The sequence below is a fragment of the Olea europaea genome, chromosome 2 (genome assembly GCF_002742605.1).
Source record: "Olea europaea var. sylvestris chromosome 2, O_europaea_v1, whole genome shotgun sequence".
Classification (NCBI taxonomy): Eukaryota; Viridiplantae; Streptophyta; class Magnoliopsida; order Lamiales; family Oleaceae; genus Olea; species Olea europaea.
This window is the reverse complement of record NC_036238.1, coordinates 24,713,475-24,734,439: the sequence shown is the minus strand read 5'-3', so window position 1 is coordinate 24,734,439 and position 20,965 is coordinate 24,713,475. Positions and strand designations below refer to the sequence as shown.

The following is a 20,965-nucleotide window of genomic DNA, read 5'->3' as shown; positions in this document are numbered from 1 at the left end:
AGGATAACAAGAAATTAAAATTAATGGTACGCTGACGCATACCTCTAAAATATATTCATTGGGCGAAATCTTGGCTACGATGAGCGTTTTGTATGATATGAAATTTTGTTTAAAAACGTGTTTTGTGAAATTACTGTTACTTTCAAAAAAAAATTTAAAGTTATTTTACAAAATGTTATGTGCCATGAAGTCGAAATTGTGTTTTATACTTATTTCTAGATGGATGTTGCCATCAATTTTTATATAAAGAATTATATAATGTTACATAACACTATCATTTACCGATTTAAAATACAATCAATTTCTTTATCTAATTTTTTTCCTCCACATCATTTTCAATAATTGCTTATGTAACATGCTTCCTTTTTACAGATGGGATGAACTGACAGATGATTTTCCCGAATTATTTTCCCTAATATTTCAAAAGTGGAACGTGGCAGAAAAATGAAATTGAAATTGTGTTTTATACGTATTTCTAGAGAGCAACAATTGATGGCTTATTTTCCCAAATTACTTTCCGTCATTTCTCAAAACTGTAACATGACAGAAAATGAGTTGACGTCGGCCTTAAATATGCTGATTTGTCAAAAATATATTGAAGGGACAAATTAGAAAACAATAAGTTCAGGATAACAAATCTCAACGGGAAAAATTAAGGATAATGCAATCCAATATTTAAGGCTGATGTCAATTTCTGTCCTACATAAAAGTAGCTTAATTTGGAAGTAATTTTTTTAATTTTATGGTAGAAAACTATCCTCCCCACACCACACAAGTAAAATGGAAGTAACTAAGTATTATATATATAATTTTATCGCTATAATGTAAAATGAGAAGGGCAGTGAAGTACAGATTTTCAGTTTTGTAGAGGTACTTCATCATGGAATACATCAGACTATTTTCTTTCGTGTATATTTCAAGTAACCCAACAAAAAATGGCCTTATATTTATTAATCACGTTCGGAAATGTTGGAGGGAGCAATTTCCACAGCCCATAAAACATTGTTCAGAGTGCTGGAGGACAGCATAAGACACCTAATATTATGAGACCGGCCCTCTCTGCTGGCATTGGAGGCCTCCTCTTTGGCTATGACGCGGACCAGAATCTTCTTCAGGCTGTTTAAGCATGTATTATTTACCAGCAGGATTTCGGGATGCAGGTGTTTTTTCTGGTGCCCTACTGTGTATACGCGAGGATTTTAAAGCTGTAAATCAGGATGTATAGCTACAGTTATGTGTGTGTACGTATTTCAATAATCTTCAAAGTGTAGGAAAACAAATCGCTAGTGGATGAAATCAATTGTATAAGTTTTATTCAATTGCAATAGCCGACTATTGAAATTAATAACCACAAGGTAAACGACTTCAATTTATCAAAACAAATTCTGTTTCAGAATTTTCCAACGGCTGAAAAAAAAAATGTTTAGCAACACAAAATAAAAAATATAAGTTAACTGCAGGCTAAAACTGTAAATGATGAATCTAGAAGCTGCACACTATGGAACTACAAACTGCACGAATTAAATAGTAATGTGAAAATAATCTGTAGAAAGAAAACACAAACTGCAACAGATTTCAAATCGAAGCCTGTGCGTGCACAGTTTCCTTAAGACAGTTTCGCCCCCTCACCGTAGGTGCTGGAGGTTCAGTTCGAGCGGCCGTTTCCCAGGATACAACGATAATAAACAGAATTCGAGAATCGCGGTCCTACTCCGACGAACTGATCTAGTATCTAAACAATATCACCACAAGAACAAAACCTTACTAGACAAGGAATGCAAAAAAGAAGAAACTTTGTATGCAGGAATGTAGGTGAGATTTTCGAGTGTGTTAGATTGCTGGAGAATGAACCTTTTTATAGGCATATTGCCCATTAATATTGTGACCATTGGGAGTCCATTGAAGTTTTTTCAGTTTAGAAACTCAAAAGTCATTGGAGAAGGCCAAAAAAAATTTGGCAAAACGTGGGTTCTCCGATGGGGCCATTTTTGCCTTGTTCGATCCGACATTCATGTGCGCAGGTCGCGCCCGTACCCAAGTTCAAGGTCCGAATGCCATTTCGTTCGTGATTTGCACGTCCCCTGTGCACCCACGTGGAGAGAGCCTGTATGCTACACATGATTACACATCTCCAAAGCATAGCCATATATAAAATGGTTTGAGTTTCCTTCGTTTTCTTATGTGGGATAGATGCATTTTTTCCCACAAAACCAACTTTCAATGACCAACTTTGAGCCTCAATTTCTCATTCACCCGAACTTCATTTTTGATAAATAAATACATGAAATCGATGTTCTTGCGGAGGAGAACACATATCAATTTTGATATTTCACATTGGACCAACGGGTCCCATCGAAAATTGTGCCAAAAGTGAGCCGCTCGCTCAATTTTTTCCAAAAATCCCCCACATGAATGAAAATTGGGAGAGACACGAAATGTGAGACATAAGACTTGGTGATAAAGTTCAACGGTTGAATCCTGCATAGGATAGATATGTGTTACCCTTTGAACCTTCTCTTGTAAAAACATATTTACTTTACTGGCTAACCAGTAGATACGATATCCTTAAACTGTTCTGCCGTTTGTGTAAACGACGATATACCTCTCACAGGATTCTTCCTAGCACAATCCAGTTCTCATTGTTATGTTCGTTTTGGCTATGAACGTATGCCTGATTCTGTAAGAGTTTTTAAGAATTGAGCCCCACACAATTCTCTTAGAAGCGGCCCCACTTCTCTCTCACATAGGTGATTTCTTATTACAAGTAACCCGCATTACTTGGCTCGATTTACGACGCATAAGAATCATTAAAAACCTATTGCTTAACCTCCAACCTTATGGGTATCACTGTTACATCATAGGAATGGACAGGATGTAATACCCCCACAGTGATTTTATCAAGTCTTTACAGTTAGGTTTTCCCATTGAACCTAGATCTTGGGATCTCCAGTCAACTAGGTTGAGTTTTCCTTTGTAATGACTTATTCTTTCAAGAGCTTATGTCCTATTCCTTTCGATGATTTCATAACTAACTCTCTATTTAATCCTTTGGTTAGCAGATCTATAATGTTATCTTTTGACCTTATATAGTCAATAGTGATAACTCCAGTTGAGAGTAATTGTCTTATGGTATTGTATCTACGACGTATATGTCTAGACTTACCATTATATATGTTACTCTGTGCCCTTCCTATTGCCGATTGACTGTCACAATATATGCAAATTGCTGGCACAAGTTTTGACCATCTTGGAATATCCTCTAAGAAGTTGTGCAACCATTCAACCTCTTCACCACATTTATCTAGAGCTATAAACTCATATTCCATCGTAGATTTGACTATAAACGTTTGCTTAGAGGATTTTCACGATATGACAGCACCACCCAATGTGGACACATATTCACTGGTGGATTTTAAGTCTTTTATATTAGATATCCAATTAGCATCACTGTATCATTCAATGACTGCTGGATATCTAGTATAATGTAGTCCATAGTCACGAGTATATCTTAAGTACCTTAGTACTTTTACAATTTCTTTCCAGTGATCAGCTCCTGGATTACTCGTGTATCTACTCAGTTTACTGACTGTGTAGGTTATGTCTGGTCTAGTACAACTCGTTAAGTATATTAGACTTCCGATAACTCTCGAGTATTTTACTTGAGAGATACTTTCTCCTTTGTTTTTAGACAGATGTTGACTCGTATCTATTGATATTTTAGCCAAGCCAGTATCATTCTTGAGATTTTCACTCCAAGTATAACCTATATCTTTCATGTCAAATCTCGAGTTTAACATATTTCAGTGGATTCAATTATCTTATTGTCACTACCAACAGTAAGCATGTCGTCAACGTAAAGACATAAGATGACATATCCATCTTTAGTGTCTTTGACATAAACACATTTGTCACATTCATTGATTTTAAATCCACTCTCAATCATGACACCGTCAAATTTTTCATGCCATTGTTTTGGTGCTTGTTTCAAGCCATATAGTAACTTCACTAGTTTACAGACTTTCTTTTCCTATTCTGGTGACGAAAACCTCTCAAGTTGTTCCATGTAAATTTCTATTTCTAAATCTCCATTTAGAAATGCAGTTTTAACATCCAATTGATGTACTTCAAGATTTCGCAAAGCGGCAATCGCAAGTATCATCCTAATAGATGTTATTCTCGTCACTGGAGAATACGTATCAAAGTAATCAAGGTCTTCCCTTTGTTTGTAGCCTTTAATTACTAATCCGGCCTTATACTTCTCTATAGTTCCATCTGCTTTCATTTTCCTTTTGAAAATTCATTTGTAGCCTAGTGGTTTGCTTCTTGGAGGAAGATCCACTAGCTCCCATGTATGATTTTTTGTAGTATGGAATCTATTTCACTTTCAATGGTTTCTTTCCATTGAGGTCCATCCGAGGAATTCACTGCTTCTTGATAACTTTGAGGTTCACTTTCTAGCATATAGATCAGAAAATCAGGACCATAAGATTTTTCTGTCCTTTCCCATTTACTGCGTCTAACCTCAGTCTACTCTTCTAATTCTTCGTTCTAACTATTTTCAGTCATTGTCTCATATGTTCGTTTAGAGGAGTTTGCTTCCTCTTTGGATCTGTATGGAAATACTTTTTTAAAGAATGTAGCATTTCTTGATTCCATTATCGTGTTTTTGTGTATGTCTGGAATTTTTGAATCATACACAAGAAAGCGATACGCACTCCTATTATGTGCATAGCTAATGAAGACACAGTTTATAGTTTTCGGGTCTATCCTTACCTTCTTTGGTGGTGGAACAGCCACTTTAACAAGACACCCCCACACTTGCAAGTGTTTATAGGTAGACATTCTTCCTTTCCATAACTCATAAGGGGTCTTTTCTGATTTCTTTCGGGGCATCTTATTTAAAAGGTAATTTGCTGATAATACAGCTTCCCCCCACATGTTCTGAGGTAATCCATAACTTACGAGCATTGCATTCATCATCTCTTTAAAGGTACGATTTTTCCGTTCAGCAACACCATTTTGTTGCGGTGAATAAGGGACGGTGGTTTCATTTATGATTCCATGTTGTGCACAGAATTCAGCAAATAGTGCTTCATACTCACTACCTCGATCACTTCGCAGCACCTTGATTTTCTTATTAAGTTGATTCTCAACTTATTCTTATAGAGAATAAATTTCTCTATAGCTTCATCTTTGCTTTTAAGCAGATATACATAGCAGTATTTTGTGCTATCGTCGACAAAAGTAATAAAATACTTGTAGCCATCTCTTGTTTGTACAAGTTTTAGATCACACATGTCACTGTGAACTAAATTTAGTGGTTCTATGTTCCGCTCAATTGATTTAATCGATGACATTGTTAATTTTGTTTCAACACAAGTTTCACTCTTATGTTTGGAATCGTTATTGAACTTAGATATGCAGTTAAAGTTAACTAATCTTTGTAAAGTATCATAGTTAACGTGTCTTAGTCTACCATGCCACAAATTGGAAGACTCAAGCAAATAAGCAGAAGAACTTGCTTTATTCATTTTTGGTTTCACAATCATTACACTGAATTTAAACATACCATCGGAAACATAACCTTTTTCGACAAGCATTCCATTTTTTGACAGAATGACTTTGTCTGACTAAAAAACAATGCGGAAACTATGCTTATTCAAAAGCGACTCGGACACTAAATTCTTGCGAATTTTCGGCACATAAAGCAAGTTATTGAGAGTCAGCTCCTTTCCCGAGGTCATCTTCAGAACCACTTTTCCTCGATCCTTGATTTCAGAAGTTGCTGAATTTCCCATGAACAACTTCTCCCCATTCTCAACAGCGTCGAACGTATCAAACATCTCTTTATCAAAGCACACATGCCTTGTAGCACCGGTGTCAATCCACCACTCTTTAGGGTTTGAACCACCATGTTTACTTCAGAAATCACTGCTGCGAGATTCAACTCCGACACATCTTGTGCCATGTAGTCAACCACGTTTGCTTCTTTATTCTTTTTCGGTAATCTGCACTCCGAAAACTTGTGACCCACTTTGTCACAATTGAAGCATTTCCTTGGAATTTCTTCTTGACAATTCCACATTTCAGTCATTGCTTGGTTCTTTTGCCACCGCATGACCCAGACTTGTTTTTGTAGTTCTTACTACTTTGACCGCCACACCAGGATTGAACCACTTCTTCTCGGAACTCTTGTTTTCTTCTACGATTCAAAGTCTAACAACGAGTTCTTCGACGTTCATTTTCTTTCGTTTGTATTTCAAATGGTTTTTGAAATCTTTCCACGCGGGGGGCAATTTTTCTATAATTGCGGCCACCTGAAAGGTTTTACCCAACATCATTCTTTTGGCATGAATTTCGTGAAGGATCACTTAGAGTTCTTGCACTTGACTGAAAACAGTTTTGGAGTCCACCATCTTATAGTCTAGGAATTTGCCGACTATAAACTTTTTAGCCTCGGCATCCTCAGTTTTGTGTTTCCGGTCCAAGGACTCCCACAATTCCTAAGCAGTTTTCATGGTGCTATACACATTATACAGCGCATCTGCTACGCTGTTCATGATATAATTTTGACACAGAAAGTCTGAATGCTTCCAAGCATCAAGTGCACTCAATGCTTGCACATCTTCCTCGCCCTCATGAAGCTTTGGAGCAGTTTCAGTCAAGAATCTCGCAAGATTCAAGATGGTCAAGTAAAAAAGCATTTTCTGCTGCCACCTTTTGAAATTCAAACCATTGAATTTCTCCGATTTTTCTCCATGATTAACCGGAACAGTTATAGTTTGGGCAGTTTGGCTCACAACATGACTTGACATTCTAACCACAGTCTGAGCCACAACGGAGCTTGGCCCTTGAGCCACATTAGAACCCATAGCCTGATTTCCAGCGGGAAAATTTTGGGTCACATCCATATTGTTCGATTCGGTTGCCATTTCTGAAAACAAACCAAATATTAGTTCCAAGAAACCAAAATTCAATTAAACCTAAAACCAACTCTTGTTTTCCGAATTCAAAACTGTCTTAAACTTGTAGGAAAACAAGTCGCTAGTGGATGAAACCAATTGTAAAAGTTTGATTCAATTGCAATAGCCGACTATTGAAATTAATAACCACAAGGCAAACGATTTTAATTTATCAAAAAAAATTTCGTTTCAAAATTTTCCAACGGCTAAAACAAAATATTTAGCAACACAAAATCAAAAATATAACTTAACTGCAAACTAAAACTGTAAACGATGAAACTGGAAGCTGCACACTATGAAACTACAAACTGCATGAGTTAAATAGTAATGCGAAAATAATCTGTAGAAAGAAAACACAAACTGCAGCAGCTTTCAAACCGAGGCCTGCGCGTGCAGAGTTTCCTTAAGACAGTTTCACTCCCTCACCGTAGGTGCTGGAGGTTCAGTTCGAGTGGCCGTTTCCTAGGATACAACGATAATAAGCAGAATCCAAGCACCACGGTCCTACTTCGAGGAACTGATCTAGTATCTGAACAATATCACCACAAGAACAAGATGTTACTGGACAAGGAATGCAGAAAAGAAGTAACTTTGTATGTAGGAATGTAGGTGAGATTTTCGAGTGTGTTAGATTGCTGGAGAATGAGCCTTTTTATAGGCATATTGCCCATTGATATTGTGACCATTGGGAGTCCATTGGAGTTACTTCCCATTAACACTGTGACCATTGGGAGTTCATTGGAGCTTTTTCAGTTTAGAAACTCAAAAGTCATTGGAGAAGGCCAAAAAAAAATTGGCAAAATGTGGGCTCTCCGATAGGGCCAGTTTTGCCTTGTTCGGTCCGACATTCGTGTACACAGGTCCCGCCCGCACCCAAGTTCAAGGTCTGAAGGCCATTTCTGTTCGTGATTTGCACCTCCTTGCACGCACACGTGAAGAGAGCCTCTATGATATACATGATTACACATCTCCAAAGCATAGTCATATATAAAGTGATTTGAGTTTCCTTGGATTTCCTATGTGGGATAAATGCATTTTTTCCCACAAAATCAACTTCCGATGACCAACTTTGAGCTTCAATTTCTCATTCACCTGAACTTCATTTTTGGCAAATAAATACATGAAAAAATCGATGTTCTCACGGAGGAGAACACATATCAACTTTGATATTCCACATTGGACCAATGGGTCTTATCGAAAATTGTGTCAAAAGTGAGCCGCTCACTCAATTTTTTCCAACACAAAGTACTAGTACGAATAGTGATCATACCTTTGATATATTGTAGGAAACTATGTTGAGCATTGCTGTTGGAGGAACAATAGTAAGAGCTGCAGTAGGTGGATGGATTAATGACAAGTTCAGGCGAAAATTATAGATTTTGGCGGCGAATTTTCTGTTTGCTGTTGGTGCAATAATTATGTCATTGTCTCCAGTTCTTTGTAGAGTATCTGTTGGATGTGGAGTTGGAATGGATTCAAAGACTGCCCCTCTTTATATTTCAAAAGCTTCGCCTCACAGAATCAGAGGTGCACTTGTCAGTACAAATGGGCATCTCATTACAGGAGGACAAATTCTTTCATATTTTATCAATCTAGCTTTCACTCATGTCAGAATTCTAAGCTATCCCTAGTTTTTCCTCTTTAAATTCACAACTGAGGGAAAAATGTTTAATAGTGTCACGTCTCTTTCAGGTTAGTGGAACCTGGCGTTGGGTTGGATGCTCAGTGTTGCTGGTATCAAAGCTCATCCTAATCTCCGTCGAAATTACTGCCTTAGCCCTGTTCTACCGTCTGTATAATGGAGTTCGTCATTTATTGACGGATTTTTCTGGATTTGGAAGAAAAAGATTGAAATGAGTGTTCAAAATGGAAATTTCACCTATTCCTGCAGTAGTTTAATTTATTTTGATGTTGGCACTCCAAGATGGCCTTACAGAAATGTATGCTCATGGTGTCACTCAAAACATACACACGCTTGTTTGTATGAAAAGGCATCTGGGAATGAATCTATAGTTTCAGTTGTGAATCAGGGTAAAGAGGATGAGGCAAGGTCCATCATAGAAAATATATATCTGGCTGATGAAGTTGAAAGCGATACACATGCCCTGAAAACATCACTAGACAAGAGGGCCTTGGAAGGTTTACTTGGAGAAGGCAACAAGTTTCAGAAAGTGAAACAAGCCAAGTGTAGTGATGATGCTCATGTTGGAATTTACTTAACATGAATAGAGGAATTTAAACAAAATTTTAAATTTCCACCAAGGATCTTTTTCATGCTTAAAGAGAAAATGTGACTAAAATTACACCTTTATTAAATTTTGCAAAATCCTTTGCTTTTCTTAAAAACGAACAATCACGATCTGCAATCCATAATTGTCCAATTATCCAGCATTTTATGGTAATCCACACGGAGAACAAAATTGAGAGAAATAGGATTTCTCTCTCTCTTTTTGTTGTTGTTGTTGTTGTTAGCAAGATAATGAATTGTGTTCTATTTTGAAATCCTAATAGCTTATTAATACAAGAGGGTTTGACTCGTCTTTTAAACTTAACCCGATCTAATATTTAATTAATTCATTAATTAATTCGGGCCTATTAACAATCAACCCAATTAATTAATTGTCTAACACTAGTTACTTAATTAATTGGTAAATTTCATTTTTCTAGTTTCCGATCACAATACCTAACGAGTGAATTATTATTTTGTTCTAATCAAAATTGATAAATTAAATTCTCCATTTTAATTTATCATAAATTCACATCCGTCGTCCCATATTAACATCTATTAATGTGTCAAGACAATAAATGTGACAGCAAATATCACATAGTATGATAAACCAAGCTTGTTCATTTACCATGAACTATAATCATTTTGTCAATATAATCCGATCAATTATGATATATTGGTATGTATCAATTTCAATTATCGATCATATTTTTCATCTCATTATTAAGTTAATGTAAGTTAAGAACTCCTTTTCAACTTATAAATACACTTAACCAATGATTTTGTTATCAACTTAACTGGATGAAATATAGATCCTAATCTTTTACTATTTAAAAGTGACGAATTCTCTATTGATCATTCACAATCTTCATATAATTCTTAATATACCCGAACAATACTGTATTTGCGACCCTTAACAAAACAACATTCAATATCACCAAAGTATGAATGTCCTCATATAAAATACTATGAAGATCTCAAGTCAAAAGACCAATTCTACTACCAAATGTAAGAGATTAACAACCAATACTCGGATAGCTATCCACGTGAAATCTCCCCACAAGTCTCCAATGTTTTGTTCTATAACATAATATCCACTTATTTATTTAATTCTTACTACACTTTAACTTGTGAGATTTGCTATTTACTTCACAAGTGAGAAAATGTCACACATGGTAGTCTATCCGTAATAACGATACCCGTATCTCTTTATTACTTATGATGACTAATGATTTAAAATTCAGTCATATGATGTATCTCACAATCACAACTTCTTGTAATTAACAAATTACCAAAAGTTGAATCTACAGATTCTATTATTTAATTTATTAGGATATTAATGAAAATAAATAATTTGCCATAAGTGAAATATATTAATTATATATTAAAAGTGTTTATGTCCAAAGTTGATTAAATTTAGAGCATAACACTTATAGTTCGTAGGGACTATATGGTGGTATTACGGTTCAAGTGGCTCAGTAATTTGTAGGTATAAACACAATCATGTATATAGTCCAACCATAATCCAGTTTGCAAGATTTGCATCAAATAAGACAGCTTTGGCACTTTTTATTATTATTTGTGGTCTAAACGCCAATGGATCCTTAAACATCTCCAAGTGACACTCTATTTTTAGAAAGCATATTTTATCATTTGGAGAGCATTTATAAATTTAGAGAGTTAGCATTTTGAAGTACTCCAACAAGTTCTTTATATTTAACACTTAATTTGACTACTTTTAAAAAATATTTATCAATTTTCTCTATCTTTTATTTTAAATAGTTTTTCTATACCAAAAATTGAAACACATTGGATGCATTTAATTATAAAGTGTGAGTTTAGCTCTCCAAATTTGAAGAGCCAAACCCTCTTTTTAAAATAAAGAACACTTCATATTTAAAGAGTCTTTTGAGATGCTCTTCATTAGTATGGGTTTTTTAAAATAAAAATTGCTTAAAATCATAAATACTACAATTACTTGAACTTTATATATATTCTTCAAATTTTTAATAACAAAAATATAATGCTCAAAATTATAAATACTACAATTATTTGTTAATCAATTCCTATAATTAGATTAGACACGAACATTGACTTAAAAACCCTAAACATCGTTTTCATCGGGCTCTCTTATTTCAACTTGAGAATTTCTATTATCTCTTATGAATGTAAAATATAATGATTTACCTCCTCCTTATCATCACAACTATTGACAATTCAAGATTGTTTATTACTAGCACACTTGGTAAAACTAGAGAAAGATTAAAGGAGGAGGCTCAGACTCGACATAGATGGTTTGCATCTCTACGAAAAATTTGTTTTGATTTTTAATTTTTTAAATGTCAATACTCTACATATTGCTGCATATAATTCATGGACTTGGGTGATTAAGGTTAATTTGATATTCATTGGGTTCAATTTGCTTTTTCTTTGAAGTTATAAAAATAGGCTGGACTCTACTAGGCTAATTTTGACACAAATTTTAACACTAATACGTGCACATTTTTTACATTTAAGCTTGCATATGCGGTCAACGAAATAGGGTTGACCTCATTATCATGCGCATACCCCATATGAGACGTTTCAAAAATCCATCAAGCATATGCAGATATATGCGAAGCATATACACGCATTTTAGAACACTCTTACTATGATTGGGATTATTACCTGCCTTGTGACGTTATCTGCTGTATTTAGCCGAACTTTTGCCACTTCCTAACATATTAGCAATTTCGAGTCTGCACATTTCGGTGGAAACTAGACTTGTCCAAGTTACATGAACTCTGTAGATGCATCATCTTGGAACTGTATGACATGTTTGCAGAAACACAGCCGCGTATACTGCTCAAATATAGCCAGCAAAGTAGGTCATATACAGTATGTATTATTAACATGAACACACAGAAATATCTGGGGACAATTGCACTATTGTTCCCCTGCCGTCGAGCATGAAGTTTGTAACTTCTTATTACAATTGCAAAATCAGTCTCATAAACCGTTCAAATCTCCATTAAATCATCCCATGGCCCTCACATTCCAACCAAATGAATTTCCTAACTTGGGTTGGAATCCAGAAATTCAAAGTGGGGCATGATTCCGAGGGCCGCCTGACAATTTAATAGAGTATGGAGACTGGTTGTGCAACCAATGTTTCTCACTAATGCTGCCATTTATCCGATATATAAATTGCTAGTTCAGCAAGGTAGATGTTTAGTTTTGATTCGTCGGAGACTTGTGCTCACATTCTCTTTAACTTTTGCATTCAGTAATTGTTGAAGATAATTTTTTTTTTTCCCTTTTGTTCATTGATCAGTATGGTGCTGGAGCGCGACTAGCTGCCACTGATGCAATAAAAGGTGCATGTCGATCAGAGAATAGAATACGGTACACAAAGGGATATCCAAAGCTCGATTGGAATCTGGGCAGTCTTATTCCTCGGACTTTATATCATTACATACTCACCGGTAATGGGAACTGTACCTTGGATTGTAAATTCTGAAATCTATTCATTGAAGTACAGAGGCATCGGTGGAGGAATTGCTGCTGTCGCAAACTGGATATTACCATTAACTGAAGCTCTTGGCTCTGCTGGTACCTACCTATTTTTTGCCGGGTTCTCCATTGGACTAGTCGCCATTTCCTTGTACCTGAAATCAAAGGAATGCAGTTTGAAGAAGTGGAAAAGCTGTTACAGAAAGGATACTCACCCTTTAGGAAACAAAATAGTGATGACTACGAAAACATCATTGAAGTTCATTTAAATGGTGACAGATGAAATAAGCAATAAGGCTAACATGGAAACCAACACTAAAATTGAAGGGTGGAAGAAAGTAGATGACAACCACCAACCAAAATTAAAGTAGTGTTGAAGAAGAATGCTGCTTGTTAAACCTAGACAGGATAGGTAAATTACATGCCAAGCCAGGAAAAAAATAGATTGGAGGTTACCATAAGCCGATAAATCCGAACAGAGTTAACCACGTGACGTGTGGGTTCTTTTCACTATCGAAAGTTCATTGTGTTATCGCCAAGTAATTCGCAAGTTCAATGAAATATTCCACAGCCAAGCATCAACTCATATCATTTTTTGGTGAGTGATCCATCATCGTCAAACTGCCATCACTTAATCCCTCACTAAAGAAGTAAAACAAGAAATAATCCTCACAAAATTTAGAAAAGGGGAAACTCCAGGATTCCCATGATCAATATTTAACAATAAAGCCACCAAAAACTCGCAGAAAAGTAAGAACTTCCCAAAACAGAAACAGAAAACGCAAACTTTTAGATTTACAAAGTCAACAGGGTTCGTAATTTGAACAACTTTACCCAATAATGAAAACAACCAGACAGAAACGAATTATGAAATTGTAAAATTGGTAATATTTTCAAAAATTTGGTAAACTATGAACACAGTGAAATTCCAAATAAAACAGATTAATACATCATTCTCGCAAACAATCCGAAAGAAAGGGGAAAAAACCTGTTATCTAAGCGAATAGATAACAATAAAGGAAAAAAAAAATCAGATATTTCACATAAGAAATGATCAAAAGGGGAAAAAGAGAAAATTTTAAAAAAGACAGCTCGTTGAAAGCGAGGATCACTGCACGCAAAAATGATACAAGTGAGATGCTCGGGATTTGTTCAAGCTGCTCAGTCTCCATGTACATGTTTGTGCGTGTATACGAGAGAGGGAGTGGACGTGGGTGAGAGGAAATGGAAGCCTGAACATGAAGGTGAGTTTTAATGCTCCATTGGGTGTATCGCCCGACGGAGGAAATAGGGTTACCGCGCAGGCGGTGGGATAATTGACTTAATTGCATGTGCTTGTTTGATAAGCATTAAAAGTCAATTAAAATCAATTATTTGATCGTTATTTTACTATTTCATTCGTTATTTTTGAATTCTTCTCTAGATCCATTTTATTTTTAACGATAAAAAAATCAATTATCAAAATCCTTACCAAACAAGCTCTAAATGATCACCAAACTTTTCTTAAGTTCCCATGGATCACTGAATTTAAAAACTCTCCGTAAGTCAATTAATTTTGAAAATTAGTATCCTATTCATCACTGCGTAAACGACGCTTACAAAATTAGAAGGATTTGATAATGTGTCTAATGGTATGACTTACGAGGCACATCATTGTAATAAAAAGATGTCAAATTGTGACATTGAGCATGAGTCTACAGGCATGTGATCGTTTTGTATTCACAAATCGTCCAATCCATACTTGGAAGTAAGCCATAACATTGGACACGTCATCAACTCATTTCAACTTGCAAACGTCGTTTTATGCAGTGATGGATGTGGTACAATTTTTAAAGTTATTGACTAATAGATGCAGTTTTTAAGTTCACTTTCTTAAGAAAAGTTCATTGACCACTTAAGGAATTAACCAGCAGGAGGTCACTGAAGTTGGCCAAAATTTTCATTTTGGTCACTACACTTTTTTTATTTTAATATCAAATTCAATCACTAGTTTACTTGATTACTATGGTCCTATTCATAATATCGACAAGACATTGAAGTAACAAAACTGTTATCGATATAGACCTAAATTGTCATTTTTTGATAGGGGTGATAAATAGATCGAGTCGAGCTATTGATTCGCATATCGTCAAATTTGACCTGAGCCGACTCATCGTACAAGCTAAACATCACGCAGCACGTAGCAACTACTCATGTTGGAAAGATCAGAAGCTTGAAATTTTTAATTTTTTTAAAAATTTTCCAATTTTTTCCTTACATTTTTATGAGCTTGTGGGCTCGTGGACATTGCACACGAGCTCGACGAGCCCAGCCTTTCTCGACTTGTGCTCGTCATTTGATGAGCCTAAATTGTCCATGAGCAGAGTTTTAACAAATGATCGAGTTGATTAACTGCTCGACCCGTTTGATATCCCGAAATATAATGCCTCTACATAGCAAAAGTGGAAAAATCAAGATGAAACGTGTTTCGTCTTGTTTATAAAATTGGGCTAAAAAAGGGACTGAAAGTTATAAAGCATCTCTGGTTCCCACATTATAATCTAACGAAATTTCAGCCGTTGATCGATGACGAGCTGCTAATACTGTCGTGTCAATGAAGATCAGCGTTAAAACCCCATGCTTAAGCGGGGTACTTTTAAGTTTGACCCAGTGAAAGGAGCTAAATTTCACTTTAACTTCCAAAATCATAAATATTATGACATTGGCCTCTTGTACGGTAAAAGACAAAGAGGCCCTTAAATGTTTTATACAATTACAAAACAATATATTGTTGAAAGGACTATACTACCCTTTTAGTTAATAATTGAAAACTAAACATTTCCCCACTTATAAAAACTTCAAAACGAGCTTCCAACACAAAAAAAAACTCTCATCTTTTCATCTGGTTGAACCTCAAAATCTAGAAGAACTTTGGAACGTTGAAGTTGAAAATCTTTTTCACATCAATTATTTCAAATCGGTAAGTACATTTACGCATGTTTAATTTCGTTTTAAGTAAATTAGTATACGTTTAAATAGAGAAATTTTAGGTCGACATAAATTTTTTTAACAGAACCTATCAAAAAAAATTAAACAGATGTATAACTTACGTTTAAATTACGCATGCTTAATTTCATTTTTAGAACGGTATTCTCCTACGCCAAACTGGGTAAAGTTTAACAAACAGTCGGAAACAGTCCGGCTGTTGGCTGTTAAACAGCCGAACAGCCAATTGGCTGCAGCTGATTTTTAATGCCTTTTTCTTTCTTATAATTAATATTTGAAGTTGATTAAAACCATTTCCTCATGCAGATATGATAATCCTCGTGTGTTATTTCGATGATTTCGAATTGAATGAAAATAATCGGTGGGAATGGAGATGGACGAGTGACATACGTGGTTGTATTGCAATTCCCATAACAGAGAGTACACCATACTTAGAAATGTACCACGATTTGCAAAATAAGCTGAATGTCGATCAATCTCATTACGATATGCAATTGAGATATCTATTCAACGGTTATGGGGATTTATCCATTCCGATGCCATCGGTATTCGTTACTAATGATGCTGAATTGAATTATCTATTAGAATTGAATAAAATGCATCGGACTCCGATTGTTCTTGGTGTGACTTTAATTACGAAAGATGTTATCGAAGGTGAACGCGAAGATTCAGATAGGGCGGATAACAATGATCGAGGTTTTTGGGAGACAGTGGAGATAGTTCCTGGGGATGATGTGGGTATTCCTGAGACAGTTGCTTCTGATCGTGATGTCGCTGTTACGCGCAGAATTTCGTCGATAGTTGAAGACAATGAGAACATAAACGAGTTTACAAATGAGAATTTGATTGCTTTATCCCGACAGAGACACGAGCCTGGTGGGAGCTCACATGTTGGAACAAGTGGACCGTCCTCCAATTCTTCCCGTGTGGCTCCCGATGATGAGGACTTGCAGGTCGAGCAACTGTTTGAAACCAAGAAAGATTTGCAGGAAGCTGTGCACCGGCTGGCATTAAAATATAAATTTGAGTTCAAGGTAAAGAAATCAAACAAGTCATTGTTGATAGTTGCTTGCGTCAAAGACAGTTACAATTGGCGCTTGAGAGCAACTAAGATGGATACGAATGAGTGCTTCGTAATTCGCAAGTATTTACGAGAACATACTTGCGAAGTGGGAATTCTTCGAAACGATCACAGGCAAACTCGAGCATGGTTTATTGGTCGACAGATAATACACAAGTATCAGGATCCACAGACGATCTACAGACCTTCGGACATCATTAACGACGTCCGTCGAGAGTACGGAGTGGTCATGAGCTATCAGAAAGCGTGGAAGGCCAAAGAATGTGCGTTGGAGGATTTAATGGGATCGGCTGAAGAGAGCTATACTAAATTGGCTAGGTATTACCATAACATGGGGACAACTAATCCTGGCACGACATTTTTTATTGAGACGGGGGGCGATAATTGTTTTAAATATTTCTTCATGGCTCTCGGACAATGTATTCGGGGTTTTCGAAATGTAATGCGACCGATAATTCTAGTTGATGGTATGACTCTGAAAGCTAAATATCAAGGCAAATTAATTATTGTTACATGTCAAGATGTCAACATCCAAATTTACCCTATTGCATTCGGCATAGTCGACAGCGAGAATGATCTGTCCATGCGTTGGTTCTTTTCTAAACTGAGGGAAGTGATCGGGGAAGTCGAAGACATTGCCTTTGTAAACGATCGAGGACAGTCTATAATAAACGGTATCGCTGAAGTTTTTCCCGAGGCGCATCACGGTATTGCATGTACCACATACAAGGTAATTTGAAAATTAGGTATCGGGGCACAGGCATCTTTTCATTGTTCAGGAGAGCAGCCGAAACTTACAGTGCTGAAGAGTGTAATAAGTTCATGCTCGAGACAGGAAGTAAATCATTACCGGCGTTGGAGTATCTGACGAAGATGGGGATCGAACATTGGGCGCGGTCATACTTTCCAGGACGTCGATACAACATGATGACGTCGAATAACGCGGAGTCTCTCGATGCATTGTTTAAGAAGGATCGAGAGTTACCAATTCTCGCAATGATTGAGAACATTCGTAACAAGCTACAACAGTGGTTTCATGACCGACGTGCGGCATCACAGAGTTGCAATAGCGTGTTGGCCCCATCTCAAGAGGAAAAACTGTTTAAGACGGCAGAGGTTGCAAGGAAGTTGAATGTGGAAGCACTAGACGAGTTTTGCTTCTCCGTGCAATGTGCACGTAATACGGTATATATGGTGGATTTGACTGATAACACATGCACTTGTACGAGATTTCAGTTGGAGAGTTTTCCATGTGAGCATGCAGTTGCGGTGACCATGTATCGAGGCTTTGCTGCGAGAACGTTGTGCTCTTTGTATTATACGATCGAGTCTTGGAGAACAGCATATGCCGAGACTATGTTTCCTCTGCCGAATGAAGCCGAGTGGTAAGTTCCCGAGCACATTCTCCCATTTCATAATTTGTTACCACCAGCAGTTGAACCGCGTGGTCCTGGACGTCCAAGTACATCTAGAATACCATCTACCGGAGAGTTTTCTCGACCGCGTAGGTGTGGTCGGTGCAGAGCCGTATGGCATACTTGGCAATTTTGTACCAGTCAAATTCCCCTAAATGACGACTAGATAGGTACGTGAAATGAATAATATTTCCTTTTACTTTATATTGTTCAATATTTGTTATTTATAAATCTTCCATATTCAATATTTATTCTCTATAAATGGTATTTATAATAATTTATATGAAAAAAATAGTTCCATATTCGGCATACGGATAAAATAACAAAAAATAATTAAATTTTCAATTTGAATGTTATATACATTGAACACAAATTTACAATTATTTCAGAATTACAAAAATAATTAAATTTACAATTGGAATGTTATATACATTGAACACAAATTTACAATTATTTCATAATTACAAAAATAATTAAATTTACAATTGGAATGTTATATACATTGAACGCAAATTTACAATTATTTCATAATTACAAAAATAATTAAATTTACAATTGGAATGTTATATACATTGAACGCAAACTTACAGTTATTTCATAATTACAAAAATAATTAAATTTACAATTGGAATGTTATATACATTGAACGCAAACTTACAGTTATTTCATAATTATAAAAATAATTAAATTTACAATTGGAATGTTATATACATTGAACACAAATTTACAGTTATTTCATAATTACAAAAATAATTAAATTTACAATTGAAATGTTACATATATATAAATGAAATTTATGGATCAGTATTAAATTCGAACAAATCACATGTTAGCTTTTTTCTCCAATTCTGTATCCACGACTAGTTGATTTTATCAACCTTATGTCCTATACTTAAAAATTCAACGTACTTAATAGCAAATATGCCGCAGTCGTCGCTGCAATTGAACAAGAATGAATCAATTTAGTACTGTGTAAATAAAAACTAAATCTGAAAGATGAAAACAACAACGTTCAAACACTTACCTTATGGACTGTCGCTCTGTCGTCGTGTTCCGAACGATCCGCAATCTGTCCTGTACATTTATCCCCACTCGTCTGGCCATCATAGGAACAATTACAGCCATAGACTCCAGATTTTGCTCCAATTGGCCTTGTGTCAAATATGAATGATCTGGGTCGTACAAATATATAGTCGAGTCAACAAAAACGATCTCCAGCGTAACATAGTGTTTACTGATGCACGCTGGAATGTACATATGTGTACAACCCTCCCATGATTTCCCCCCGACACTCAGTGACAGTCCTATCACCCACTCGAGCATATATTCTGGCACCGTGTACTCGTTATCCATAAGTGCGAGCGACTGATACTCTATGGTAACGGCACCCAGGAACTCGGTGTTTAATATGACTCGACCATGGACATCAAATGATTTTGGATGTCTTTGAGCTCGATCTCGCAGTAAGTCCATGGCCAGGTCGATGTGCTGCAGCAGGAAACACCAAAAAAGTATGAGTTATTCATTTAATAAACACAAGGTCACATATACATAAAAAACACGAAATGAATAGTTCACTTACATCGTCAGCGAGCCAAGCTCCCGCAGTGGTGATATTGTGGAACCACTTGTAAGGGTCCGAGACCGTCCTTTGTCCTATCGTGCGGCTAACTCTGTAAAAAAGAGGGAAATGTTAAATTAAGCGTATACGAGTTAGCGTACAGTGCTTTATTAAAATCATACAATACTTACCCGGGGATAATTCTCCTCCACTCCGTCTCGAACGCTTTCCACTTGGCATTGTCCACCTCTCTGAATAAGTTCGGGTACGTCCCATCGATGAACGTCCTCCTCTTGGCCTCAGCCGTGAAGGGGGAAGCAACATACTGTGACGGCACTCTCAATCTCTTGCCGACCACCTGCTCCGTCTCGTCAACAGCATGTCTCTTACCCTCAATCACGCCGGGCGTCCTCTCGACCTCCGGGGCCACCTCTTCCGCCCCCTCCATCGGGGCCTCCCCCTCCGTCGCCACCTCCTTCGCCCCTTCCGTTGGGGCCACCCCCTCCGTAGTCCCCTCTCCCATCCCCATCGGGGCCACCCCCTCCATAGACAACCACAATGACTCCAATGTCTCATCACGCCAAAAATGTGGGTGACCCCCCTCTCCATCACCATCTCTGCCACCCTCTCGATCATGATCTCCGCCATTCCCTCTGTCCCCCCATCGTCTGCCGGCTAAATTTCCTCTAAGCGCTGCTACTGTATCCTAAAGGTCGACAATGGAAGACTGTAGTATTCCAATATCATGGGATAAATCGTCAACCCTCCATGTCAACTCTATCCCATATCGTTGACCCTCCCCGTCATATAGTCAACCCTCTCTGCCAGATCGTCGACCCTCTCTGTCAATTCTCGTCCCAGATCATCGACCCTCTCCGTCAAATCTCGTCGTAGCGCGCCGACCTCCTCCGCTATAAATCCAGTCAAATGGGCATACAAATCATCATTGTGCCCCGGAGACACACGGGGGAGATGTCTGGACGGAGGTGATGCCAATGGCGGCAGCGATGGCCCCGGCAGTGGTGATGCCACTCGCGGAGGTGATGCCCTTGATGGAGGTGATGCCAATGGCGGGGATGATACTCTCGATGGAGATGATGCCAATGGTGGCGGCGATGCCCTCGGCAGAGGTGATCGTCGATCAACTGGACCGTCCTCTTACATAAATAAAATGAAAATTTATTCAATAAATTATTCAATAAATTTATACGTCGATCATATTCAATAAATTATATTTCATTC

The 20,965-nt window shown here is 37.0% G+C and overlaps 1 protein-coding gene and 1 pseudogene across 1 annotated transcript in view; both read left to right on the top strand.

Annotated features, from left to right (window-relative positions):
* Positions 1-904: 904 nt before the first annotated feature.
* On the top strand, positions 905-12,996 carry LOC111374267 (annotated as a pseudogene).
* Positions 12,997-20,442: 7,446 nt separating this feature from the next.
* LOC111374260 (DEAD-box ATP-dependent RNA helicase 40-like) overlaps positions 20,443-20,965 on the top strand; it is a 10,742-nt gene continuing 10,219 nt past the window's right edge. Inside the window, exons 1-2 of the mRNA XM_022996915.1 lie at positions 20,443-20,493; positions 20,535-20,853. Of these exons, the coding sequence (XP_022852683.1) occupies positions 20,443-20,493; positions 20,535-20,853 (370 nt within the window). The remainder of the gene's footprint in view (positions 20,494-20,534; positions 20,854-20,965) is intronic.